General features: G+C 39.7%; 1 protein-coding gene across 1 annotated transcript in view; it reads right to left on the reverse strand.

Annotated features, from left to right (window-relative positions):
• The window catches only part of FAT4 (FAT atypical cadherin 4), a 130,258-nt gene that overhangs the window by 49,046 nt on the left and 59,152 nt on the right, over positions 1 to 22,060 (reverse strand). Inside the window, 11 exon segments of the mRNA XM_033159708.1 lie at positions 545 to 696; positions 698 to 721; positions 1,555 to 1,610; positions 1,613 to 1,781; positions 1,783 to 1,900; positions 1,902 to 1,969; positions 1,971 to 2,320; positions 2,323 to 2,475; positions 7,663 to 8,013; positions 9,629 to 9,890; positions 13,340 to 13,471. Of these exon segments, the coding sequence (XP_033015599.1) occupies positions 545 to 696; positions 698 to 721; positions 1,555 to 1,610; positions 1,613 to 1,781; positions 1,783 to 1,900; positions 1,902 to 1,969; positions 1,971 to 2,320; positions 2,323 to 2,475; positions 7,663 to 8,013; positions 9,629 to 9,890; positions 13,340 to 13,471 (1,835 nt within the window).

The following is a 22,060-nucleotide window of genomic DNA, read 5'->3' on the forward strand; positions in this document are numbered from 1 at the left end:
ACTGATAGCAGTTGCCAGTAAATACAGGATAACTTTTCACAGTGCTTACAGGAATGCAGCATTCTATACTTAGTTTTTTTCCCCAATTTGCATTATTTCTGTTGTTTGGCAAATAGATCCAGCCTTGGGGGAAAAAACACAAAACAAATGAACCAGTTCTTGCACGGGCAGAGAAGCCACTAAGTGATGGTGACAGAGTAGCAAATCAATAAAACACCACCATGGGAAGTTAAACTAGATATTAAATCCAGATTTTAAGAGCATAGACTAATAATCATGTCCTACTCAGACCGTAAGCACCATTAGTTCACTGGGGTTTAGTCCCAGGTAAGGGTATATCATTGCAGCCTTAATGTTTGTAGCTGGCTTTTAGTGGAATCAGGATTCCATCACAAGGGTGCTATCAATTTATGTTAATTCCACCTCCCCCTGAACAGAAAGGGAATGCTTAGTTTTATATTTCATCATTTCTTTAAATATAAGACTACGTCTCTTGGTACAGAAATAGGGCTGTGCAACCTGGATAAATATTGATTTGGCTTACCTGAAATCTACCGCTGTGATCAGCATGTTATATTGCCCCTTTTTCTCTCGGTCCAAGCTCTGCACAAGGTGGAGCTCACCCATGGCTGAGAGCGTAAAGGCCCCATCTTCATTTCCACCAATAAGAAGATAGGTCAATTTGCTATTTGGGCCCTTGATCATCATCCCTTGCTACAACCTATAGAAGTAATGAAGCACAACATAACTGCAAAGCCCTACCCACGTGCCTTTGTTGGCCATACAATTATTTTTCATATATCGAAGGAAAGTAGCCTTGTGCTTGACGGAGCAGATACATCTATTAAAACTGATTAAAACAACGAAAAGATCCGGCATACCTTTAACTATTCCTTTAAATATACCAATTATATTCTCACCCCGAGCCAGCTGATGCTATCAACAAAAAGGTTGAATGTAGCTGTTTACAAAACAAATGGTAGACATGCATCCCTATTTTAAAAAGATTTAATAACACTTCAGTAACTACAGCAAAAAATTACTGCAAAGCAAAACAATTGAGAGAGAATAAAGAAAAGTGGGTGAAAATGAGAGGCTTTTTAAAAAAAAGACGAGGTCAAGATAAAAAAGCTATGTAGTTTCTGTTTAATGCGCTGTCAAGGGCTAAAGCTATCTTAGAATTATGCAAACAAAACCAAGCCATTATATATTTAACTGTATATGGTGGTATCAAACCAAATACTTGTGCAAATGAGACAACTTCTACTTGTGCAATGGGACTCCCCCCACCTTGTCCTCCTACGTGTGTTGACCCCAAATATGCTCCCAAGGTTTGGGGGAACAGAATAGTTGGAGGTGCAAGGAACAAAGCAGGGGGCATCCCATTGTGCAAGTGGAAGTCATTCTGCTCATGAAAGGAGCTACTTAAAACTTGCAGCGCATGATATGTTCAGCAAAATACAAAACTGACGGCTGACCTCCAACAACAGGTTACTTTGATTATGAAGTTGTTGCCTATTATGCACTACTTATTACTTTCTCACACATACTAACCTGGAGAATGACCTTTGGTAACGTTTCCAAGTTTTCTGGGACATTTACAGAATAGGAGAGAGTTCAAATGTAGGAATATAATCATTCACATCCCTCAGAATAATGCTGACTGTAGTGGTGTCAATCCGTGGGCTACTTCCACGATCAGCTGACTGAACTGTTAATGCATAAGAAGGCGTCTTCTCTCGGTCCAAAGGTTTAGCTACAGTTATTACCCCTGTGACGGAGGTCAATCCGAAACACATTGTTAGTATTTCCACTGATGATGGAATAGCGAACTTGCCCATTGGAAACCCTCGTCTCCATCTGCAGCACCACCTGAACCACGTCTGTCCCAGTAGAATATTTTCCGCATCTCAACTTTGTATAATTGTTGAGCAAAGACGGGATTGTTATCATTGATATCAAGGACTATCAACAACTACATCAGTAGATGAAGAAAGAGGTGGTTGACCTTTGTCCATGGCAACTACAGTCAAGGTGTAATTAGAAACTGTCTCTCTGTCCAGTTCTCCAGTGAGCCTTACTTCTCCATCAATCGTACCAATACTGAATTTGTTTCTCAAAGGATTTAGTAAATTGTACTCAATGTAGCTGTTTGGACCACTGTCTGGGTCCGTTGCTTGGGCTTTGAAAACAATGGTGTCAATAGGTGTATTTTCTGGGATGTAGGTCAGCTTAGGAGAGATAAAACTCGGAGGGTTGTCATTCACATCTAGCAGAATGATAGACACTTGTGCTGTGCTTGTGTATCTGGAGGCTGGAAGAGGAGCATATCATGGACTTGAACAGTAAGACTGTAGAAAGATTGGCTTTCACGGTCCAAAGGCTTCCTGGTGCTTAGAATCCCATTTTTGTCGATGTTGAATTGGCTTTGGCTATCTCCAGAAGTAATGCTGTAGGACAATTGTGAGTTAGAACCTAAAAACCGAAACAAACCAAAGAAGAGAGATTTAACCACTTTTAGTCATTAAGGACATAAAGCACATTAGTTATCCTGAATGTTGCATAATCACTAGCATCCTTCAACTGTTACTACCACTTACAGAGAACACATGGAGAAATGGGATTGTGTCTGCTGCACCACGCTAACATCAGTGTGCTCAGTGCAACGTTTGAAAGCAGAGACAACATGCATAAAGCTAGAAGATGATCCCTGCACTTGTCACTGGACTGTATTACCAGGACCATTTGGAACATGCACACGATTGCTTTAAAAGATGAGAAGTCATTGGTTTATCACTGTGACAATGCCTTTGGACAAGATTTTGTATGCCGAAAGTCAGTATCACACCACCTAACCTGGTTTGCTCTGGAGCAGCTGGGGCTGTGATCAGGTTACCAGTTTTCTATTAAAGAAGAGATGGTTAAAATTCAGCTGAAGATCAGCAAACATTGCTTTATATGGGATATATAAACTCTCCCACTTGCTAACTTGTTAACAAATACTGATTTAGATGTAGGATTGTTGTTCAGCAGACAATAAAGAGTTTTTACAATGATAACGGATTAATCTGATGCGGTGCTGTGTTGCGATTCTCAGTCATAAGAGTGAGAGATTCTAACTTAATCTTCTGTATAAAATGTTAGGTTCTGATAATATTCACTGTCCATGGTGTGACGCAACATGCTACACTGGCAGCTGGTAATTTAAGTCTATAGCTCATGAGTGAGTGATCTATTGAGAACTGCTTCTTGATTCATTGAATAGAAAGGTGCAATTTGAATAGAAAGCTGAATCAAAAAATACAATTTACATTGGGGGGAGGGATACCAGATCCTTTTAAAAAGTTCCCATTTAGAAGAAGAACAGTTATTAGGCAGACAAGATTAGAATGGTGAGCAGAGTTTTGGTTAATGACAACTGAGAGCAGGAAAAACCATAACTCGGTGGCAGAGCACATGCATTGCAAGCAAAATAATTCTCAGGCTAAGAAAGACTCCTGTCGGAAGCCATGGAGAATCATTGCCAGTCAGTGCAGACCAAGGTGCCCAGATATTTTTCATCCACAAAGGCGAACTGTCATGTGTGTGGTCTTCTCCAGCTGTTGAAGTTTCCTAGTGGGGGAGAGACAGTGACCAAGCAGGATTTATCTCACTCCCCAACAGCTGACAGGGACAGGGGTTAAATACTCTCATCTGCAGGGACTGACCATGCCCAGTGAACCAGCTGACATCAAGGGAATGTCACCTGATTGACAGACAGGTGTAGTTTCACTAAAATAGCTCATGGACAAAATTAGAATCCTGGTGGGCCAAGACTAGCCCAGATTCCAGAGGTCCCCTACCACCGGTACAGCTAATAAGGAGTTTTATGAACCAGCCACCTAACTCAGTATAAGACAAGTTTCTTGTGTTTCTTAGGTTTCTATATATTTCATGCACGGACAAAAATACCATGCATCCTTACTTCATTGGAATTTAAGGAGCCTAACTCAGAAAAACATTGCACCAAAAGCTGGTAAGCAGCTCTAAGCGTGCTATACACTGGGATATATATGGTGACAGTTTAAAAACCCAAAACCCGTTATGTTTGTATTATTCATTATAAAGTCAAACCAACATCTATCACTTTCTCATGTCTCTCCATTAATGGTTGAGACCTTACAGCGCTAAATAAATAATGTGGAAATTTTATCTGACTAATTGGTCATAAAGACTGAGGTTTACATTTAATGGCTTTCATTTTCCATCAAGCCCTTCCTCAACAGTCTTTTTTTCACTTTTTGTAAAACTTGATATTAGTTATTGATACAGTCAATTGCTTTATTCTTTATGCTAACACTTCTCAGTAGCAATCTGAGGTTCTTAGGGGATAAATTAAGCCCTATAATATTCAGTGAATCAATCATGGCTATTTATTATTCTAAAACTGAAAAGATGCTATTTCATTTTAGTGTGTATATATAGATGATGTATTAAATAACATTCTGCATACATTTTATGCCAGACCTAAATGAAAACTTAATCCTATATTTACCTTACACTTTAGCAGAGCTCTCTATAGAAAAAAATGCATTGATACAGGGGGGAAATGTATATAAGCCAGAAACTGAAGAAAAAATACCGTATTTAATAACTGGTAATTTATTAGCTGGTAGGCAATTTTTCAACTGATTTAAATAGGAAAAAATAAGACTACAGAAGCAAGACAACAATTTTGGAATCAATACTGAATTGGAGTCATGACAGTGGAGTCTTTCACATTTATCAGCTGAGCTGGTGTGATATCTTGAAATGTTTAGTTCCTCAGGGAACTTAGTTTGCAATCCAGTTACTGTGAAGAAAGGAAAGTTGTCAATTTAACTGGGATTAAAATCTTACTGAGGCAGAATATTAGGAGGAGGGCAATGCAGAGAGGAACCTGAAAAGTGGGTAGATAGAAAATGAGACTTGAATAACATAAAATATGGTACTGTGGCCAGCTTCTGGCTACCATTATGAGGAGCTCTGCTGCCACCATAGAACACAGAATTTTCTTCTACTTTTAATGTTTCTAGTCACCAATGGTAAATACAGGGCACCAATATTGGTTCCAAAAACGCCCTGAATAAACAAAACATCTCCATTTTCACCACCACCAGTGAATTATTGGGGAATGGATTTCACCACAGCCCTGGATGAAAGTAAGGATGGGGAAGGCATTCAATTTTGTTTGCACTCTATTAGAAAACAGCTAATTGACATTTCTCAATCCAATACAAGAACAGAAATACAGCTATCCTCAGAAATTCTCACGTACCCAAATTCTAAACAAGAACCTGGAGAACTCCTGCCAATCACAGCACAAAAGAATGAGCTAGATGGACTGATGGCCTCAGTATAAAACATTCCTGTTTTTACATCAGAATATGTTTGAAATTGGTTTGAATTTTAAAATCCAAGACAATAAGCAGCCTTCTTTCAGTTATTGTCAAATTACATCTCGAAGGTTAACTGATATTATTTTCACAATAACTATTGTTTTCAGAAGGTTTGTTAAACAGGAAATGACACTGCATATTTAGCATTTGAACTCTCCTTCCATCTTCATCATTGTTTATACTATGGAAAAACAGGAAATTTGCCAGAATCCTGCCAATCTGTTGTTTCTAGATTCATTCTTGGAACATGCAGAAACAGACAATGTCTTAAGGAGAATGAAGTTTCAAAGTACAGCTGGATTATGTTTTCTGGGGTATTTGTTGAGACATGGGTAAGGTGATTTCAAGCTTTTGATCCATTTACAGAAAAACACTGGCATTATATTGACAAAGTTAGCCATGCTTGTTCCATTGAAATCAGTGGAAGAAGGTGATCCTTGCCTAAATTAAGTCCCAACCATTTCCGTAATATATCTTCAAAACAATTATACTGATAAGATACTTCATATGAATTCATATCAGTGTAAATACAGTGGTACCTCGGGTTACAAACACTTCGGGTTACAGACTCCACTAACCTGGAAGTAGTGCCTCGGGTTAAGAACTTTACCTCAGGATGAGAACAGAAATTGCATGGTGGCGAAACGGCGGCAGTGGGAGGCCCCATTAGCTAAAGTGGTACCTCAGGTTAAGAACGGTTTCAGGTTAAGAATGGACCTCCGGAACGAATTACCGGTAAGTTCGTAACCAGAGGTACCACTATATATTAAATACTGAAATTAGAGGGAGTTTACAGTCTTTACCCAATAACCTGAAGAAAGTTGGTCACACTCAGGGCTTTTTTTCAGCAGGAATGTGCCTTCCAGCACCTCTTCCCACACCATGCCTTTGGCTCATGAGAAGACTATCCCTGGAGCATGAAGAGGACATCCTTTATGGGCACTGCAGAGGGTCTTTTTATGAGCCAGAGGTGCAGCGGGGCTTTAATGAGGCTCTTCAGCCTCCTGGGCTAACAGCTGACATGCGGGAAGAAGCCTCCCTGTGCGTCAGCTCTGCAATCTGCCCTGAGTCTCAGGCTTGCGTGTGCAAGCAGAAGGGACAGGGCAGATTGCAGAACTGATGCACAGGGCGCTCACAGAGTTCACAGAGCAGCCCTGTGTCTTCAGCTGGCGTGGAAGCAGGTGTGCATTCCTGCACCCTTTTTTCTAGAAAAAAGCACTGGTCGCACTGAATATCGCATGGTATATGCTCTGTAGCAACACCATATATCTGCAACATGTTCTAATGGTCCACTTTAATAATATCATGCAATAATATCACATGTGAGCTGACAAAGTCTCAAATCCAATTGTCGGAGAGAGTTATAAGGTACTTTCCACTGTCATGTTTCTGAATGCCAGTTGCTAGAAACAGCAGGAGAGGAGAATGCTGATATGCTCAGGTTCTATCTGCAGATTTTTTCTACACAGGTGGTTGACCACTGTGAGAACAGGATGTTGGACCAGATGGGCCAGTGGCCTGATCCAGAAGGCTCTTCTTATGTCCTTATTTGGAATGGAAAGTGACCAAGCTAGCATTTTTAAATGAATGCCCTGATTGACATTATGGTCTAGGTGTGTCTACTCAAATGTAATGAGTTCAGTGGGATTTAATCTTAGGTAAATATGTATAGGATTGCAGACTGAATCCTCAAAAAGGGACATCTACATTCATTTACCATTTACTTAGTGAGTGAAACAAAACTATTTGATATTTATTTCAGATGCTACTAAGGGTGATGTTGATTATAAGGTTTGTAATATATTTATTTATAACTTTATAATAATTACTGTTCTTTGACCCCTTATGGGAGATAATACTCATATGGTAGTAAGGTACAAAAATAAATGTGCAAATTAAGGGATTCGGGGGAAGACAAAGGGCAAATGTGACTCCTTTGGGGAATATTTTTTTTTAAAATATGATACCAAAATTAATCTACAAGTAGGGGTGATCCTATGAACAACAGTTAAATACAATGGGGGTTTAAAGGGGTAAAGTAGGGTGGGTTATTTAACTAATATCCAGCATTGTTAGGACTACCAAGAATGCTATGGAAGGCTAGGTTGTGAAGTTGGTATAGATGGTGAATTATGATGTGTAAACAGGAAAAAATGGAAAATGCATAAATAAATAATAATAATAATGAATAAATGTGCAAATATACTCCCAAATGCACACATTTTAAAAATGGGAAAATACATACCATCATCTGCATCAGTAACATTGAAAATAAGGATAGTAGATCCCGGAGGTTGGTTCTCCATCAAAGATGTGCTATATGACGCCATGCTGAATACTGGTGAATTATCATTTACATCGAGTATGTTGAAATAAGCCCTCACAGTGGAAGATTGCCCACCACCATCTTCCGCACGAACGGAAAGAATGTAATATTGCTGGACTTCATAGTCCAACATACAAGTTAAGTTAAAAACTCCAGTGACTGGGTGGAGGAAAAATGTTCCATCTCCATCGTCTTCACTCACAGTGTATGTGATTTCTCCATTCACACCTGAATCTTCATCCGTGGCTAAGATGGCTGCCACTAAAGAACCTAGAGATGAATTAGGAAGGTGGAAAAACCAAGGTAGTTCATGTCAGAGAAAATGCATGTCCTGCTATCCATTATTATAAGTCTGTGCCAACATATCCATAAACAGTATTTAAATGATAGTTTATTTAAGAGCATTTGTATCCTACTCATCAGTTGAACAGGATTTGAAAAGAATCAAATCCATAAAGCTGGACACATGATCACCTTTAAAAAAAGCCTGTGTGAGGGAGAAAATATATACTCAAAATATAACCTAGCCTGGTTCACACATAACACTGAGCCATGGTTTCTTCATCAAATGGGAGTTTGCTACAAGTTTGTTTTTCCATAAATTTCTTTCTTTTCCAGCTGCACTTGCCTCATAGCTTTTTTAGTTCGGTGAGCTTCTGGTCTGGTCTGGTCAAACAAACCATGGTTAACGAACAGTGCTGATATCACACATAATGCCGAACCATAGTTAAAACAAACCATGGTTTGTAGCCAACAGCTAACCATTGTTTCAGTTTGTGGTTTGCTGGCAGGAAACAAATAATTGTTAAACCACTAGACAAGGTTCACGCATCACATTGAGCCTTGGTGTGATTTGTGAACTCTGCGCAGCAGCTTAACTATAGTTTGTTCACTGCCAGCAACCCATACTATGTCAAAGAATCAACTGTAGAGTTGGAAGGGTAATGTTTTAATAATCCTTAGTTTAGTGTTAAGTGTGAACAAAGCCATTGAATATATATTCAAACCAAAATCTCTGCCCAGCAAAATTTTGAATGAAGTTGAACTTTTTTTTCCTCCTTGGAAAAAAAGCTTGATACAATTATCTTCTTAATGGGAAAATGGTGTTCAAGATAAGTCCAGTAAAACTCCTTTAAGGAACGATCATGTTTCAATATGGTGTACTACCCTATTTCCTCACAGACCTCTGAGAGTATAATTTCACATTTATAACTTTTTCAAAGAGATAACATAACCTCCTTTTGCAGCCTCTTATGCATAGGTGTGTCAAGAACTCCTGATACGTAGCGAGATGTTATAAATGGTCAGCAGCTAATTACTCCACTTGCTGGTTTTGAATTTCTCTTCATACTTGAAACAGAATATTATATAGTGCTTCAGATATCACATGTGTTTTCACTCATTCTAAATTCTGTTCTTATGCCAGTCAAAGAATGATATTTTAAAAAAAAGAAAAAGAAACATAGGGAATCTAATGAACTCATTCTCGCTCCTCCACCTGTACAAGCTTGGAAAAGAGAGATCTGGGCTAGTTCAAGATAACTTTTGGATAATAATGTGCATATATTTGCCTATCTCTTCCGAGAGTGACAACTTCAAATTGTAGTAATTGTAGTAGCAATTTAAGAGTTCTATGGGACAAGGGAAGCAAGTCCATAGGGTGCAGTAAACTAAAACATAAGCAGAGAACTGATGCACAAATCAGTTAAGCCTAGATACCTGCCACTTTTAATGTTGTTCATTGATGGATCCTTAATTTAATTGGCATTAAATTTGCTGAATCCACACAAGAACATAATATTTCCAAAGAAGTCTGAGTTATTACAACTGTTAAAAGCACAAGGATGCAGGAATGATAAGGACAGTAATGACATTTACTATTCACCTGGAGTGGTATCTTCTGGTATGTCAAAGGAATAGCAAGGTTTGGAGAACTTGGGTATATGATCATTAACATCACTAATAGTTATGTTTATTCTCATATCTGAAGACTGCAGGCCATCATCAGCACGAACTAGCAGAGAATATTTAGAACGGCGTTCTCGGTCCAAACGCTTGGTGGCTATCAACTCTCCCGATTCTGGATCAATATGGAAGCTGTCGTCTGCACCACTGATGATGGTGTAAGTTACCAGAGCATTTGCACCCTAAACAGTGACAAGAAAAGGTCAATGTGCATTATATTTTCATCCAAATTACCAGTAAGCTTTTGAGCTGATTCTAAGAATTTGGTTACAATTTTTTAAAAAAAAATTCAAATAAGTAAGTAAGTAAGTAAGTAAGAAGAAGAGTTTGGATTTGATATCCCGCTTTATCACTACCCGAAGGAGTCTCAAAGCGGATAACATTCTCCTTTCCCTTCCTCCCCCACAACAAACACTCTGTGAGGTGAGTGGGGCTGAGAGCCCAAGGTCACCCAGCAGCTGCATGTGGAGGACACAAACCCGGTTCACCAGATTACGAGTCTACCGCTCTTAACCACTACACCACCATGGATTTGGAATGATGAGCTGATCATATCACTTTTGTATTAAAAAGTATACAGAAAAGTTAGAGTACAAAGAGCTAAGATTGGAATCTCCCTAAAATGTCCCTCAAGGCTCCCTGACAGAAAAGATTCCCTTGCCAAATAAACATTTTTTTTTGCACCAATCTGTCATTCCTGATATATTTACTTGCACTGGCACTGATCATATAAAAGAGAAAGATACTGCTGTGCCCCTTCTGTACCCAGCACTCTGCAAAAATGGGACATGTGATGTTGTGTTGTCAGGTGACTGACCTGTGGGCAGCCCATCTTACCCATCCTGTGGGAATGGGGGATCCAGTTCTTCACCCCTACTCCACTATAGCACCTGGTCAAGAGATGCTGGTTAAGGAAGAACTTTGAGGGGAGAGACTTCATCAGGCAAGGCTTTCTTCCACATGCATTGCCCACCCTCCAGTCTCTGCTTCTCAATTTGCATTGTATTATTTTAGGCACTGTGAGTTGCCATTGTTTTATTGATTATAGTTTAGAATTTTTTTACTTTAATTGTTAAGAGTGGATTTCTGTTTAATTTTATATGCTGATATTTAATATTAGTCTATACTGCTCTAATGGATTGTTGAATATTACTTTATTTGATATAAGTTGCCTGTTTTAAAGTTATGTTTTATTATCACATTTTGTATTGGATTGGATTGTACATTCTTTGTTTCTTCAGCCTGTAAACCACCTTGGGTATTGTAAAATAGAAAGATGGTATACAAATTAAAAGTGATGATGATGATGATGATGATGCTATAACTGCAGCTTGCTTTTCGGGAGACTTGGAGCCTAGCTGGGGTAGGACAGAACAGAGCTGAACTAAGTCTTGAGGAAATCGTATACCCATATGAACTTTTTTGGAGGGCTGATATGAAGCAGAGGGTTGTGTTTCATACTGAACATTGTCTTGTAAAACACACTTCTTCATTCTGGTGATTCACAAGACTATGAAAACAAACAAAATGTTTATCTGTTCAGTGGTACGGCAGGGAGCACTGCTCTCACTCTGAATGGACTTCAAAGCCATGTAGTCAAGCAGATTTGTCAATGCGATGACATCATCAAGCCTCCTCAGAGTGAGATAGTGTGTCTAGTTTTTACTGTGATTGACTGTGTTATGTTGACCAATGTGTGGCTAAGTAACATTTTTCTACATTATCCTTGATAGGCTGCAATTTTCTCAGGAAGAATTTTTTTTTTTAATGTACTATGCAGTAGTTGTGAAAAGGCAGGAGATGACACATAAAAAGAGAAGCAAGGGGTTTGAGAAATCTTTTGACTCTGAAAACCCTTATTTTGCCTCCACATTTCTGTGCGCAAAAATTCACTGTAGTCTTACTTCCTTGCCTACTCAGGGGATGCATTCCACAGTATTACTTTCATACTCAATGTCTGTGCAGTGTGTAGAACACTTACTCATAAAAGTATAATTAAAATGTTTGAACAGATTCTTTCGATAATAATCTTATATTACTCAAGTGTTACATTCTTTATCATCCAAGTGTGATACTTCATTTTTACAACAATGTGACTCAGCTATAGACTCCTCTACCATAACTGCTGCTGTGGGTAAGGAGCAAATCCTATAAATTAGGCAAGTAAGAAGAAAATCTAGAAACTTCCTGTCAACACTTCTGAAGTACAGTAGTACTGTGCTGTGAGATATCATAGCTATCATTAATATTCATCCCATGGCACTAGAGAAAATGTTACACCTTCTGTGCAGATTGCAAAATAGTGACCACCTTGATCCCATTTAAATATTAGCCAAATGCAGCTATCAAATTCTGTCATATGGAACACTCTTTTACACGTTTAGGGAATGGGTTTCAAAGAAGCCTTAACCTAGTCTCGTTACTGGCATGCACACTTTTTAAAACATGTCACTACAGATTTCAAGTAGAGGTTTTTGTATGTCACGGATTTCTAACACTCTTCTGAAGCTCCGAGGCTTTCTTGGAGATAGGCACAGTGACAGAAACTCCCTTCAGGCATTAATACAGTACTGTCAAATTACTCAACTTTGAACATGCTGGCTAGCCCTGCCACTGGTGTCTATGCAACTAACACAAATGACTGCTGTGACATAGCTTTCACAGATACAGCTGGACACATGAATATTTTCACACAATTTGGAACTCTGGGACATGTGGAAACCTTCTTGCAAATGAATGTATGTGCACTATAGGTGGTCAAGCTACTTGTATGAACATCAAGATGCAGCACTCAGATCCTTTGTCAAAAAAGAACATGAGGCGGCAATGTCTGAAGAGGGCAAGATATATAAAAAAATAAATAAATAAAATCATACCATGCAAGGCAGACACAGAGAAAAGGAAGAAATGTGTTCAGCGGTGGATGGTGCCTTAAACCTTCCAAGTGGCTCTCCAATGTTTAGGAATCTGCCACCTCACACACACATTTCTGCAAAATGTCATGGATCTATTTGAGGGGACTGTGGCAGGTCGGGTTGGTCTCTGTGCAGCCCCCAGTATGTAGGCTTTGGGACCCGAAGAGGAGCTGTTCAGGTGTACCTCATGTTGAGAACAGGCAGGGGGCATATGGCAACTGTTAAAAGGCTGGCATGTGGGAGAGTTTGAACCATCTCCCGGCAGAAAGAAGGAGCAGGAAAACAGGAAAGGAAACTGTACAAAAGGAAGAGCGGGAATGGATGAAAGACAGGCAAGACAAGAGACTAGAAAAAAGGAAGTAGAGGACAGACACACTGGAGAGAAAACATTGTATGTTAAATAAAGCAAAGAAAGCAATGTCCTGTGATGGATGAGGGCAATCAAATTAATTTAAGTAAGGTCCCCACTAGGGGAGTTTCTGAGAACAAGAGACCACATGGGGTTCTGAAAAGTCCTGGAATCAGGCACGCAGGGATAGAATGAGCAGTCTCAACTCACAGAAAAAAATTAAACACTTGCATTTTTCCACTCCACACCACCCGCTTCCAGGCAAAAATCAGTGAGTGGAGTAGAAACAAGGCTGGAAATCTATACCTAACAACGTTGTTGTGACAGAAGTATCCTGCTACTCTTCAAAGAAGCAATAATATCCTACCTCGTCAGCATCCATAGCTGTCAGCTGCATTATTTTAGAACCATCTCCGATATTTTCTTCTACAGTCAGATCAAGCATATCTGTAGGGAACACTGGTGGGTTGTCATTGACATCTTGAAGGGTTATTTCCACCTATGAAGGAAAGGGGGAAAGCTCGTGATTCATTTATTAAATATAAGTAGTGCAAGTTGCTTAACTTTACATTGAATCAGGTAAGCAGTGCGCAATCTGATGTTTCAGGAACTTTTCTGAAAACACAAACGAGAGAAAAAGTCCCGTGATGGTTAAAATTCCTCATTGTTATGAAATCTTCCGAGAAAAAGCCTGTAACCTACATAAAGCTAATTTGACTTGTTGATAGTAACTGATTTTAAATGGTCCTAGTCTAGTTTACGTTGGACATGGTCCACTGACTGACTGTCAATGTAATCCCTAAAAGTTGGACCCCAGAGGATAGCTGCCAAGACCTGGGGCACGGGATCATTCAACCATTAAATGCTGCTTGACATAAAGATGAGGTGGTGTAAAATTCTCCCTGAAATGTTTACATATTGGCATGTTCAACAGCTAGAAAGAAAGAGTGCAACTTTTAACATTAAAAAATGAGTTCTGATTTGCCCTTCTTTGCATGAGAGAGTTAGGGTTTTTAAAAAAGTTAATATTGGAAGCAAGTTGTTGTAACATCTCTCTGGATCTCCCCCTCTCCCTTTCTATGCTTAAACCCAAACACATTTTATTTTTCACAAGTTCTGTTTATATCTTTAACAAACACTAATGGCAGCATCTGAAATTATTTGCCAAAGCTGTTTACTCCTTCTCCTGTGTAAGCACGATTGTTTAGTTCTCATGGGCTTGCTGATGCTGCATTTAAAAAGCCAAGAGCTTAGAGTTCCACTGCTAGGTAGACACATACTAATAATCTCCCAATAAAGAAAAGACAGGCAACAGATGGTTTCTATCTATAGTGAAAGCAAAGGATTCCCAGAAGGCCTGGACCAATAAGTGGTCACCAAAACGTGAAGACCACCAAGGAGATAATGGCATAGTTGGGGGGCAGAGCTGCCTTCAGCAAACATTAGATAGCTGATTGTTTAGCAGGGCTGGAAAAGGGAGGGGGGAGAGTGAGGGACAACTGAAAAGTCAAAAGAGATAAGCGGATTGACAGACAGAAATGTCATTGTACTTCAGCAACCCACTTCATCACTATTGACAAGAGATTTCTGGTTTCAGAAACATGGATGGAAATAATCCAAGTATAAAAACCAGCACAAATATCTTTTTGAAACTTGTGTTGTTCATCCAACAAATTTGCATATCTCCCACTCTTCGGGGGATATGAACAATGCATTACAATACCAGGCTTCTTTGATCAGGAAAGCCAAAATCCAACACATTTTGGCATATATATATATATATATATATGGAGAATTAAATCAAATCTCAACCGAATGAGGGTAGTAAGAATTTAATGAATAGAAAGAAGCTCAGTGGAAAAATAAATTCTGTGATGCTTGCCCGAACTCTTCTCTAATACAATACAAACTATACAATTAAAGCACTATTATACAACTTTGAAATTTATGGCTCATGGTTTCCTCAAAGAATCCTGGGAAGTTTCTTAAGGTTGCTGAGAGCTGATAAGTGAATTCCCCTCATACACATGACAGAGTAGTTTAATAATCAATATCTCTCCTGCCATCCAGAAACTCTGAGAGCTGTCACTCTACGGTGGGAATAGGGGTCTCCGAATAAATCACAGCACCCTTAACAAACTACAGTCTCCACGGTTCTTTGGGAGAGGCCAAAACTGTTTAAAGTCATATGATGATGCTTTAAATTTATGTCATGGATGTGATATATATCAAAATATATGAAGGCAGGAAGTAGGATTTTATAAATATCCCACCTGTTTATGTTTTGGTTGTTTAGCTTGAATGCTTATAACCTGCTTTATAGCCCTGAGAAGCTTTCAAAGTGGCTTACAAAGGATTCACATAATAAAAATCAATAACAGAAATCATGGTGTTCCTCTGGTGCCAGGATAATTCAGGAGGCATTTCCTTTTTTCATCCTTGGTCTTCCCTGGTGTCACCCTTCAGCCTGTGCCTACATGGCAGCAGAGACTGCTGGATCACTTCTGAACAGGGCCAATCAGCTTGAACTCACTCAGCTTGTGATGGAGGTAGACCTTCTCTGGATGGCAGTTGGCAACAGCTCTCACAAAGGGCCTCAGAGGGATGAGTGTGGAGCCGAGCTGCTGGAACTAACTTGGCCCATGTTATATACCTCCCAGGTTGTACATTCCCATGATAGAAGCTACAATACCAAATATGTATGGCCTACATACACATGTAGGGTGAGTGACTGCCCTCCACTGGGCATCAACTCAAATTTGAGGTACATATTAACAGACACTCCCTTACTTGTGTTATGCATATACACATTTCCTTGCACCTCTACCGACTGTTCAATAGCAGCACTTCCTACTGGCTGTTCACAGTCCTAGTCCACCTGCAGCTCAACCCTCTCCCTCGCTACCCAACCCCATCACAAAACAAAGCCTTTCAGATGCCAACTCCATAAAGGACCTTTTAATGGTATCACTGGAAAAAAGCATGGAAAAACCTTTTCTTTGAGAGTAAATAAATCAATGAACTGAGCACGAACTAATTACAAAGGTGTAAATCATGGTCTCCTCAAGTCTGTCCCACCTATGCCAAATTTGCTGGAGTTTTCTGTAGCTGCATTTTAAAGCTTCTGAACGTAGGAATTAGCATACGCATTGCTGATACAGCATCCCAAGCACAAACTCTAGAATTAAACAGCTTAAGAGTTTAATTTTCAAAGAATTAAACCGCCCAAGAGGTTTGCTAAGGGTGGACGGGGGGTGGGGCGGGGAGAGAAGAAAAACGCTGCAGCATTGTAATAATTAATTTTAACACACCGACAACAACCATTCTAAGGTCATTAGAAAAGCAAAGATGAATTACTGCTATATGCTACAGCTGCCAATCAAGTCTTGGCCCTTAAACGAGCACAGCTAGAGCAAGCAGTCGTGCTACCAAACCTATTACATTTCACCAGATCCTGTTTCAAGGTACTGCAGCTGCAAAGCTCTGCAGTTTTATTTATTAATAACATATATATCACACACAGCTTGTGTTTCAGCTACAAGCTGACATTTTACCACCAGAACCCCAATTCACAATGTGCAACTGGCAGCTGTCCTTTGTAAACATCTATCTAGCTATTGTTTTAAGGTAGCTGTGCAACCTGCATAAGATGCTATGTTACCAGGGAGAACAAATGCTGAAAATTCATGAAGCGCACAGAGGATTAATGGAAAGAGAGGCTCTGTAAGTAGCATTTGGAATGATGAAAAGGAGGAGAAGGAAGAAATAGCAAGACGGTTGTGTAAGTTATTCTGAAAACTGTGTGTAATATTACAACAGTAATATTACATGCTGAAATCCCAACTTAAACTCAGGAACATGGCAAGTTTATTTGAAAACAAAACAAAACAAAATTTAAAGATGTGAATGGTTTCGTTTTTTGGATGTATGTTGCAGATATTTTAGCACTTGACATCTAACATTAAAACACTGCATAATATTAATGTGAGGGTTGTGTTACCTTCTCAGACAACACAAAGAAGCCTAAGACCCCTGCATTACAAACGTACAAAATAGTCATTAAATTCTGACGACACTAACGTAATTCATCTTTCGAGAATATAAATTGCATCCTTCAGTTTTCCCAGAAAACACACATTATTGTTTTCTTTTCCACAATGACACAACCTTTTTTCCTCCTAGGATTTACAGTCCTGCACATGCCTGTTTCAATTGTCAGGCTGTCAATTTTGGGGGCCTGTTGGCAACTAACAAAACTGTGTTGTAGTGTGTTGTAGTGTTTGTGGCGGTACAAAACACACAGCAACCACACAGTGGGGAATTTAAAGGTGTGCATAGTGTGTGCAGAAGTAGTATGTATTGTTAAATGAGAGGATATCTTTGGAACGGGACTTCAAATAATGAATTGCTATTATTCTAGTATTTTAGTGTGTTGAATTGCAATTGCTCTAGCATTTTAGTTTGCTGGGGGGAAAGACCAACAATGCCAGGTTGGTACTCAGGAACAGTCTACTACTGGAGAGATGTGGAAGAGGAGAAATGACAGAGCGCTTGTCACGTACTGTTCTTGCTTACTGACAACCTCCCAACCCAATACAGCTATTGGCCAGCAACACATGGCCAAATAACAGAGATACAGACACAGAGACTAGATGCTGCAGCAAAGGCAGATGTCAACTCTGTCCTCATGCCTACCCTGGCAACACTATTACAGGACCTAATAATGTCATATACAGTACAACATATGGGGTTCGTGCATTTGCCCATCTTCCAATGAGATATAAGACATTATCTGCCAGCAATGCCCTTCTACATAGGGAAAACCGGCCAATCTCCATGCAAAAGAATAAATGGACACCAATCAGACATCAGAAATGGTAATATTCAAAAAGCAGTGAGGGAACATTTCTGTCTCCCTGGCCACTCTGTGGCTAACCTTACTGGAACACAGGAACTTCAAAAGGAGCCTGAAATATGTTGAATTACATCAAGAAGTTCAATGCTATCACTTACAGAACAAATCAAGACAAAGGGTTTTATCTCACTCTGTATTTGTTTATTGACTTACCAATGCCAGGATGTCTGTGTTATCAACAACTCTATTGTGAATGACCACAGTTATGACTGCCTGTACTTTTGCTGCATTTGACCTTACTGTTAGTAATTTCAACCATGTGTCTGCAATATATATGCCTGAAATTCAGGAGAATAATCCATGCAGACACAAGACTCTTTGTTGTTTATGCTGCAATAGAATAACAGGGCTACCCTTTTTTGGGGGGGGGGATATTTAAAAATGAGTTATTTCTTTTCTAATTGGCAAGTATTTTAGGGTGAAAAGATCCTCTCCTTAGAAAAAAAGCATTGTTTCTACTCTTTTCCTCCAACATCTTTTTAACTGCCTAGCAAAAGAAAGGAAACAGGCAGGCCACAAAAATGCTGAGCCAGCTTATATGTGGCAATTATAGTTTGCATTGGCAAGGCAAGCATCTATTTGATAATCCTTTCTACTAACCACTGTGTCCTTGTGCATATATCCCATCAGAGAGCTACAGAAGGAATATGATCTAAGAAGAAAGAGGCCACCAGATGCCTTATTCCATATTTATATTTATTTGTACACTACCATTTTGTTAAAAATAAAACACAGAGGAAACTAGTGTGATGGTGGGCAACTGATTTTTAGAATTCTTTTTGCTCTCTTCCTCACCATGTACATTAATCTGTCACATCCCATAAGATATTCAAATAAGCTTCTCTTTTGCCCCAAAGAAACTAATCACATCTCAAGTAATTTTTTTTCCACCAGCACAAACAACATCTCAACAAAGAGTATCGTGACATCTTTCAAAACTAACAAATTAGTCAACGAAAGCTGAGCCCAACTCAATAGCTGAATGAAATGACATCCTTAGTTTGTAAGTATATGTGCATGGTTTGTTGGAAGTGAGTTATGAACTGTGATCAACACACACACACACACACACACACAAATAACAACATGCCTCTGATGAAGTGGACTCTAGTCCACAGAAGCAAATGGCATAATTACACAATATTCTTCATTGTTGTTTTTCCTGCAACAAATTAATACCCTGGGAATGTCTATCTTCATAGTGGGGCTGCCTTTGAAAACTTCCCCAAAAATTCACTTAGTCTAAATACAGCAGGGACCAGCCAAAGGGAATATATCTGCCATTTCTGAAACAACTGCATTGGCTGCTGGCCCATTTCCAAATTCAATTCAAAGTACTTGTGCTTATCTTAGCTCTCAATGGCTTCATGTCAAAGGACCTAGAGGGGCACCTTCTCCTACATTAGAAGTGATAAATCTTCCTAAGCTTGAGGGCCACATTCCCTTCTGGGCCACCTTCTGAGGGCCGTGTGCCAGCAGTAGGCAGGACAAGAGGCAAAGGCGGGCCAAGCAATGAATATAACTTTTATCTTTGTACAGTAGGCTATTTTCTGCACACACTCACACAGTCTGTCTTTCATCCAGGAAAGCAAGAGGCCTAATGGAAGTTCAGTGGCACATTTCTGCCAGTCAAAAACACTCATGGTAATTGGTTCTCCAGTTCTGATGTAAAACCTTAGAGCACACTTGGCCAAACTGTGACTTGTCATATCCTACCACAGTGAAAGAGCAGGAAAAAGGAGTTGAAAGCAAATTCTTACAAAGTGTGCTTAGAAAGGGGCATACTAACATTTCCACTGTTGTTTGTATATGGGAATGGATGGCAGGCAAGTGCTATTTTTAGACTGTAGTGTTTTATCTCCTTGCGTAAAAATCCATCACACCAAAAAAAAATTCATTAACCACTGTGGCATGGGAAACAAAATTATTAGTGGGTGAAGAAATGCATGTGCCTGATAAATTTTATCCCTTTCAAACTGCACGGAAACAGATGAATAAACATTACTGTATACATAGTCAGTCACTCAGATACCACTATTTGTACCACTTAATCCTAACACACCCTCTGTACATTTTCAGGCATGCTAAAGAGAATTCTGATACATTGTCTAATGAAATAAACACTAGAGTCAGGGATTGATCCAAGGCCCTCTGTCCCAATGTATACTTCCTGCCTGGAATTCCCAAACAAAGATGCACTTTGTGTTTCCCAGCCTGGCTCCCCTGATTGAAACAAACTCATTTATAAGTCTAAATATTCTGTCAAATCAGTTTGTGCAAAGATTTATTGGGGTGTCGAGTTAAGCCACTCCAGGGCAAGCCTGAAAGGGGAAGGCAAAACATAAATCTCGAGCGCTGTCCCAGTTTCATAAGAGCCAGCAATGCAGACAAGCTTCTCGTGTACATCTTGTCTGGGGCTTTTGCATGTATAGGGCAATTGATTTTATTTCATGAATTAAGATGATTATTTCTATTAATCACCTAGCAGTCAGTGGCATGTGTTCCTGGGGCCTGAGAGTAGCCTACTCCTTGTCAAGGGCGAAGGAAAAAAACGCAGGATGAATGACAGACAAACCGGGCAGTCGGCCAAGAATTGCAAGAACAGTCCAGTAGTGTGGACAAGAAGTGGTTAGCTCTCCTCTTGACACAGAAATGCCTTCGAAAGCCCACTGAGTGTGTGGTGACATAATAAAGAGTCGTGCTTTTGTGAGCTTGCCATGCTGCTTGAAAAGCTGGAACTGAATAAGTCATTCCCCCTTTCCACTCACCCAAAGTCAAAGGAAATCGTATTGCCCTGTTTAGCTTTCCTTGAAACTAATACAGCTTAAGTAATTGTTAAACTCATGTGCTGACCTTTTAAGATAGGGATAGCAACTTTTTTGAGGAAGGAGAACTGAGGGCTGCAGTGACAGGCACCCCTCCAAGAGCCAAATACCAGTCTGGGTGTGACTATTTACACACATCCCCACACAAATTCACACACATGCAGCCACATTTGCAGGCACACAACACACTTACTCTCTCCATCCCTATCTGCACGATACATTTGAAGCTGTTTCATACCACTTGAAACGGTCATGGCTTGCTCCCCCTGCAAAGCATCATGGGAACTGTACTTTAAGTGTGCTGAGGGTTGTTGGGATACCCTTATTCTGCCTTCAGAGCTACAATTTCCAGAGTTCCCAGGGAAGAGGGATTGACTGATTTCAGAGTGATCTTGTGTGCAAGTCAATTTCCCCATTCTTTCAGGGATGATTAAGGTGGGAGTAGGGATCTGTATAAGTAAAACAACTCAGACACTCCAAGCAAGTAGACACTTCACATTTTACAGCACACTGGCAAATGTGGATTCGGAAGGCAATTTTCATCTTCTAGACCTCCTAGGTCGGTGCCCTCAGTCTTTGACTTGTTCTAATCTTGAGTGGTGACCCAGTCCCAGCTGACAGTGGTCTGTATTTCTCTTGTAAGTCTACATTTGATGTGGTTTGCGGCGCTACACAAAAAATAAAATAAAAATGGTTTTGTGTGCGGTGATGTCTGAGTATGACCAACTCACCCAGGGCAGAGAGCCAACATACACATCCATTTCAAGTGGCTTTCCAGTGGTCACCATTCACAGGATGTCCTTGTGAACTTGGTCTCAGTAGCTTGTAGGTTCTTCCTAAGGGTAATTTTACCAAGTTGTGAAATCAGTGCTGCATGCCTCGATGTGCCTCAGAGTGTTATATATGAATGGTTTTTGCTTCCCTACTAGCTGAACACAGGACAGAATAGGGGAGGAGGATCCCCATGTGAATTTTACACTTTACACCTGAATAACTTCGGGCCTCAGAACTTTAGTCTTACAGACAGTGTGTCATTCCCTTCGGAAAAGTCTGGTGATTTTTCTTTAAGCCTGCATTAAATTTTCTGCAGCTAGCATTACCTTCAGTCATTAAAATCTGTTTTAGCCATCTGCCAGGCTGATACAAACGCTTGGCAAGCACCTTTTCATAGGATACGTTAAGAATAAAATACTGGAATTTTATACATTTGGGAATCATATAGTTTACAACTTTATGTTTAACTAAATGAGATGTATCACTGTTTAATAATATATGGATTTCAGAGGCATGCATATTACCATTCTAGGTGGGGGAGAAGCCAGGTTACAGTTTAAGGGCATAAATGTCA

The sequence above is a fragment of the Lacerta agilis genome, chromosome 9 (assembly GCF_009819535.1).
Source record: "Lacerta agilis isolate rLacAgi1 chromosome 9, rLacAgi1.pri, whole genome shotgun sequence".
Classification (NCBI taxonomy): Eukaryota; Metazoa; Chordata; class Lepidosauria; order Squamata; family Lacertidae; genus Lacerta; species Lacerta agilis.